The sequence below is a fragment of the Silurus aristotelis genome (assembly GCF_946808225.1).
Source record: "Silurus aristotelis genome assembly, chromosome: 23".
Taxonomy (NCBI): Eukaryota; Metazoa; Chordata; class Actinopteri; order Siluriformes; family Siluridae; genus Silurus; species Silurus aristotelis.
This window is the reverse complement of record NC_139596.1, coordinates 19,888,160-19,894,347: the sequence shown is the minus strand read 5'-3', so window position 1 is coordinate 19,894,347 and position 6,188 is coordinate 19,888,160. Positions and strand designations below refer to the sequence as shown.

The 6,188-nt window shown below is 45.2% G+C and overlaps 1 protein-coding gene across 1 annotated transcript in view; it reads right to left on the bottom strand.

Annotated features, from left to right (window-relative positions):
• Window positions 1-270: 270 nt before the first annotated feature.
• The window catches only part of aacs (acetoacetyl-CoA synthetase), a 9,189-nt gene continuing 3,271 nt past the window's right edge, over window positions 271-6,188 (bottom strand). Inside the window, exons 2-7 of the mRNA XM_083527474.1 lie at window positions 4,765-4,878; window positions 4,238-4,363; window positions 2,909-2,978; window positions 2,406-2,464; window positions 1,804-2,006; window positions 271-1,537 (exon numbers count right to left, since the gene is read on the bottom strand). Of these exons, the coding sequence (XP_083383600.1) occupies window positions 1,400-1,537; window positions 1,804-2,006; window positions 2,406-2,464; window positions 2,909-2,978; window positions 4,238-4,363; window positions 4,765-4,852 (684 nt within the window). The 5' untranslated portion in view covers window positions 4,853-4,878 and the 3' untranslated portion in view covers window positions 271-1,399. The remainder of the gene's footprint in view (window positions 1,538-1,803; window positions 2,007-2,405; window positions 2,465-2,908; window positions 2,979-4,237; window positions 4,364-4,764; window positions 4,879-6,188) is intronic.

Genomic DNA, 6,188 nt, shown 5'->3' with positions numbered 1-6,188 from the left:
CATCACCATCACCATCACATCCTCATCACTATCACCCCATCCTCATTACCATCACATCCTCATCACTATCACCCCATCCTCATCACCATCACCATCACATCCTCATCACCATCACATCCTGACACTCACCCATTTTTTGCTGCCTGACCTGACATTTCACTTCCTGTGTAATAAACCCCACAGCTTTACAGGTTCACCTGATTCCTGACTTCACCTGGTCGTGAGAACCCACCTGGACAGGATCCAGGAGAAAAACACCACACACTCGTCTTCAGGGTTGGAGTTATAAATATATTTGGGTTAATGTGGAACAGAAACATTAAATGTTTACACACATTTACATCAATTTCCAATATAACAGGGTTCAGAGGTCACACCATCACTCCACTGGGATCAGATCTTTAGGACTGGCAGGAATGTGAGGTTAAGCACAATGACCTCCCCCAAGGCATTCTGGGTAAAATACAAACTTTAAAAATATCTGTTTAAATAGTTTTATATTCTTTATTTACATTTACAACACAGAGAGGGGCGGGATCAATAACTGCGTTTAGATTAAGGGGTGGGGTTATAATTGTGGGTGAAGTTAGAGCTAGGGTTATAATTGTGGACGGAGTTAGAGGTGGGGATATAATTGTGGGTGGAGTTAGAGGGGGGGTTATAATTGTGGGTGGAGTTATAATTGTGGGTGGAGTTAGAGATAGATTTGCACAGATTAAATCAAAGCTGTAAAATCGGATTAAGAATATGGGTGTGGTTAAGTCTGTGGATGGAGTAATGGGGTCGGGTTAACATTTGGGTGGCTTTGAGATAGAGGGTGGGGTTATGATGGTAATTAAAAGTAAAAGTGGCTAAGGGTGGAGTTAGAATTAGAGGGCAGGTCTACAGACAGGGGGTGTGGTTAATTCTCTTATGTAACTAGAATAGTTTATATCTACAGTTATAGATGTAATAACAGTAAATTTCTGCAGCTTCAACTGTGGTGTTAAAATGAATCATAATGTTTAGGGATGTGGTTGTGACAAGGGGCGTGTCCTGTTAAAGGGCGTGGTTATGACACTGCTATGATAAAGCCTTTTCGCTCTCACTGCAACTTCACGCGGGAGTTAAACAGGCTTTGTTTTAGGCTTTTGAAGGTCACTCATGGTCATGTGACTCCAAATGATGAGATCATGGTCATGTGACTACTGATAATGAGGTCATAGTCATGTGACTACTGACATTTTAATTTCCCCCACCCTGAGGTCAAACCATTTCAAACCTCGCATCAGATGAAACAGGTCATGGGACATTCCCTCAGGTGTTCAGTAGATATGGAGTTCAGCATGAAGATCATGATTCCTTTATCAGATGTTTCAGCAGGGAAACAGCAGGTGTTAAAGCTCCAGCAGCAGGTCACTTAGAAGTTCTGCAGTTCAGGTATGTTCTTATAGAGGTCCAGAGAGTCAGGATTGGAGAACGCACCACGCTGAGTCACCTCCTTCCCTGCAATCACCTGCTTCACCGCCACCTCCACCTTCTTCCCACTGATGGTGTACTGCACACACACACACACACACACACACACACACACACACAGAAATAAAAAATGTTATTAATAAAAAGGAAGCAGCAGGTCGTTAATCTTAGAAAGGTCAATAAAAAAGAAAAAGAAAAAAAAAATCAAAGTAACAAACAATGGAGGGCGAGAGAACGAGAGAAAGGAGGAGAACAAAGAACAAAAAAGTTCATAAATGTGTGTGTGTGTGTGTGTGTGTGTGTGTGTGTGTGTGTGTGTGTGTGTGTGTGTGTGTGTGTGTGTACCGGGATATCTTTGGTCTGTAGGATGACAGAGGGGACATGGCGAGCAGACAGAGACACTCTGATGGCACTGCGGATTTTTGCCACCAGCTCGGGGGTGAAGTTTTGATTCTGCACCAGTTTGAGGAAGAGAATAACTCTCTCTTCTCCATCAGAGTTATACTGAGGAACACACACACTGTCACACACCTCCTCAAACGCTTCCACTGTAACACACACACACACACACACACACACACACACACACAGAGTAATTACCCTGGCTTACACTCAGTCAGAATATTATTATAAAAAGTAGCAGCAACTGCACACTATCCAGTGCACTGCATGTCCACCTGAAACAGACACTAGTGCAACTAAGGCTTTTGTCTGTGTAATGTGTCTCACTGTGTGACGTGGACACACTACACAGATGAACACAGTGTGTCCCAGTGTATAGTCTTTGTCCCCATAATCATGTGTGTAGTGTCACAGTACCGTGTCCCTGCAGTGTCCCTGTGTAGTGCACTGTAGCTCAGTACTGCAGGTGTGTAGGTGTGTGTGTGTGTACTGAACACAATGCTAATCATTTGAAACCGAATGCTAGCCTTCTGCGAGTGTCTCACCGATGTTGTAGATTTCGGAGCTCCCGAAGCGAACGCCGTTAGGGTTCAGAGTCCCGTCACTGAGAAAGAGAGAAAAATCTCTACAATTTCCTTCCATTTATCACTCCGTCTCTCTGTTACACCACAATCGTTCATCACAAAATCATTTATTATAAAATCATTCATCACACAAACGTACGCCGGAGATCACAGGACCATGATTTATCGGTACAGATACAGAGAAAATGAAGGTTCTGTCCCAAAATCCTTCCTATTCCCTACATAGTGCACACACGTACAGTTCCACAGAAATTCTCTATTTGAGCATTGGGCAGCGTTTCAAATCCACACACACACTACATAAGAGATCAAATTATGGGTGGAGCTTCAAAGCATTCATAACCTGCAACTATGCTCTGTGTGTGTGTGTGTGTGTGTGTGTGTGTGTGTGTGTGTGTGTGTGTGTGTGTGTGTGTGTGTGTGTGTGTGTGTGTGTGTGTGTGTGTGAGAGAGATGAAGCTTACCTTCTCCCCAGCATCACTATTCCTCCGGTCTTTGGGTTGATCTTGCAGAAATCACCATGAGCCCACACTCCTGAAAACACACACACACACACACACACACACACACACACACACACACACACACACACACACACACACACACACACACACACACACACATTTATTTTCCAACACTCTGTGTCCACTGAGCCATGTGTGTATATCAGAGCACTCATTTATCTTATTTAGTTGTCTGTCACACCTGTCTGTCTGTCTCTCTTCCGTCTTACACACCTGTCTGTCTGTCTCTCTTCCGTCGTACACACCTGTCTGTCTGTCTCTCTTCCGTCGTACACACCTGTCTGTCTGTCTCTCTTCCGTCGTACACACCTGTCTGTCTGTCTCTCTTCCGTCTTACACACCTGTCTGTCTGTCTCTCTTCCGTCTTACACACCTGTCTGTCTGTCTCTCTTCCGTCTTACACACCTGTCTGTCTGTCTCTCTTCCGTCTTACACACCTGTCTGTCTGTCTCTCTTCCGTCTTACACACCTGTCTGTCTGTCTCTCTTCCGTCTTACACACCTGTCTGTCTGTCTCTCTTCCGTCTTACACACCTGTCTGTCTGTCTAGCATTAGGGGTGTGTCTATAGATAGTGTGTTATGGATGTGTCCATAGATAGTGTGTTAGGGGGGTGTCTATGCGCGGGGTGTTAGGTGTGTGTCTATGCGCGGGGTGTTAGGTGTGTGTCTATGGGCGGAGTGTTAGGGGTGTGTCTATGGGCGGAGTGTTAGGGGTGTGTCTATGGGCGGAGTGTTAGGGGTGTGTCTATGGGCGGAGTGTTGGGGGGGTGTCTATGGGCGGAGTGTTAGGGGTGTGTCTATGAGTAATAATTTAGGTGAGTGTATATGGGCGGCGCATTAGGTGTGTGTCACAGGGACACGGGGACACGGGGCGTTAGCGGTGTGTCGGTGGGCGGGGCGTTAGCGGTGTGTCGGTGGGCGGGGCGTTAGCGGTGTGTCGGGGCTTTACAGACACGGGGCGTTAGCGGTGTGTCGGTGGGCGGGGCGTTAGCGGTGTGTTGGTGGGCGGGGCATTTAGGAACCTTGTCTATGGGCAGAGGGCGTGTCTACAGGTGGAGCATCAGAGGGCTGGCAATGCTTTTGGATAAATGTATATATTTATGAGATTAACGTAAACTGGATTACTTCCTCAGATTTGACTTTAAAAATCATTATGAGCACAGAATCAAACCATACCTAAACCATAACCTGCAAATGTGTGTGTGTGTGTGTGTGTGTGTGTGTGTGTGTGTGTGTGTGTGTGTCTCTGTGTGTGTGTATGTGTGTTACCTGGGTAGGTTGAGAAATACGCTTTGCGGTATTTGTTGCCGTTATCATCGTTCCAGAAGTGAGTGGGCTGACACGGGATCGGCTTTAAACACACCAACTCACCACTCTCACCCCACACGGCTTTACCTACACACACACACACACACACACACACACACACACACGACTTATTCAATCACTGCTACACAATTACTACAGAGATCCAAGAGGAAACAAGAAAGCACAAATAGAACAGATAGAAAAAAAACAGAAAGGAAAAGAGGAAAAAAATAAAGCTGTGCAATAAATAAAGAAAATGAGGAAAAATTTGTCATAACAGGATGCAGAAACACGAGTAGATGCTTTTGTAACATCTAGATTAGACTACTTTAACGCTTTACTGTCTGGGTGTTGGAGTAAGTGCAGAACAGTGTACAGTGTCTTTACCTTTTATACAACAATAAAGAGACTAAATGATCCTTATTTCTCTCTCTCTAAATGATGATGGTGTAAAAGGATGAAAATAAAGAATGAAAGCAACTCCTGACCTTCAGGACTCCAGGCCTCCACAGCCATACCCAGGTTCCTGGCCTGGATCTCTCCTCTGTACACTGGAACAGTGTGGTTCTGCCCCATGAAGCATGAGATGATGTCTGTCCCACCTGAACACACACACACACACACACACACCATAAGTACATGTAATACACACACAGCTTGTCCAGCCACCCTAACCTCTTCAAAGATTTTTAGGAACATTTAAATAGTTCCTCTGGGAGAAGGGTTTTGTCCCGTAACATTTTTGTCTGTGTGTGTGCGAGTGTGTGTGCGAGTGTGTGTGCGAGTGTGTGTGCGAGCGCTTATCAAACAGTAAGCTTTTCTCTTTCATTTCACCGTTTAGTTACCAAGTGTTTATACTTGGTATAATGAGTGATCACTACATAGTGCACTACAGTATGGCGGTGTGATCACTACATAGTGCACTACAGTATGGCGGTGTGATCACTACATAGTGCACTACAGTATGGCGGTGTGATCACTACATAGTGCACTACAGTATGGCGGTGTGATCACTACATAGTGCACTACAGTATGGCGGTGTGATTACTACATAGTGCACTACAGTATGGCGGTGTGATCACTACATAGTGCACTACAGTATGGCGGTGTGATCACTACATAGTGCACTACAGTATGGTGCAGTGATCACTACATAGTGCACTACAGTATGGCGGTGTGATCACTACATAGTGCACTACAGTATGGCGGTGTGATCACTACATAGTGCACTACAGTATGGTGCAGTGATCACTACATAGTGCACTACAGTATGGCGGTGTGATCACTACATAGTGCACTACAGTATGGCGGTGTGATCACTACATAGTGCACTACAGTATGGTGGTGTGATCACTACATAGTGCACTACAGTATGGCGGTGTGATCACTACATAGTGCACTACAGTATGGCGGTGTGATCACTACATAGTGCACTACAGTATGGTGCAGTGATCACTACATAGTGCACTACAGTATGGTGCAGTGATCACTACATAGTGCACTACAGTATGGCGGTGTGATCACTACATAGTGCACTACAGTATGGCGGTGTGATCACTACATAGTGCACTACAGTATGGTGCAGTGATCACTACATAGTGCACTACAGTATGGCGGTGTGATCACTACATAGTGCACTACAGTATGGTGCAGTGATCACTACATAGTGCACTACAGTATGGCGGTGTGATCACTACATAGTGCACTACAGTATGGCGGTGTGATCACTACATAGTGCACTACAGTATGGTGCAGTGATCACTACATAGTGCACTACAGTATGGCGGTGTGATCACTACATAGTGCACTACAGTATGGCGGTGTGATCACTACATAGTGCACTACAGTATGGCGGTGTGATCACTACATAGTGCACTACAGTATGGTGCAGTGATCACTACATAGTGCACTA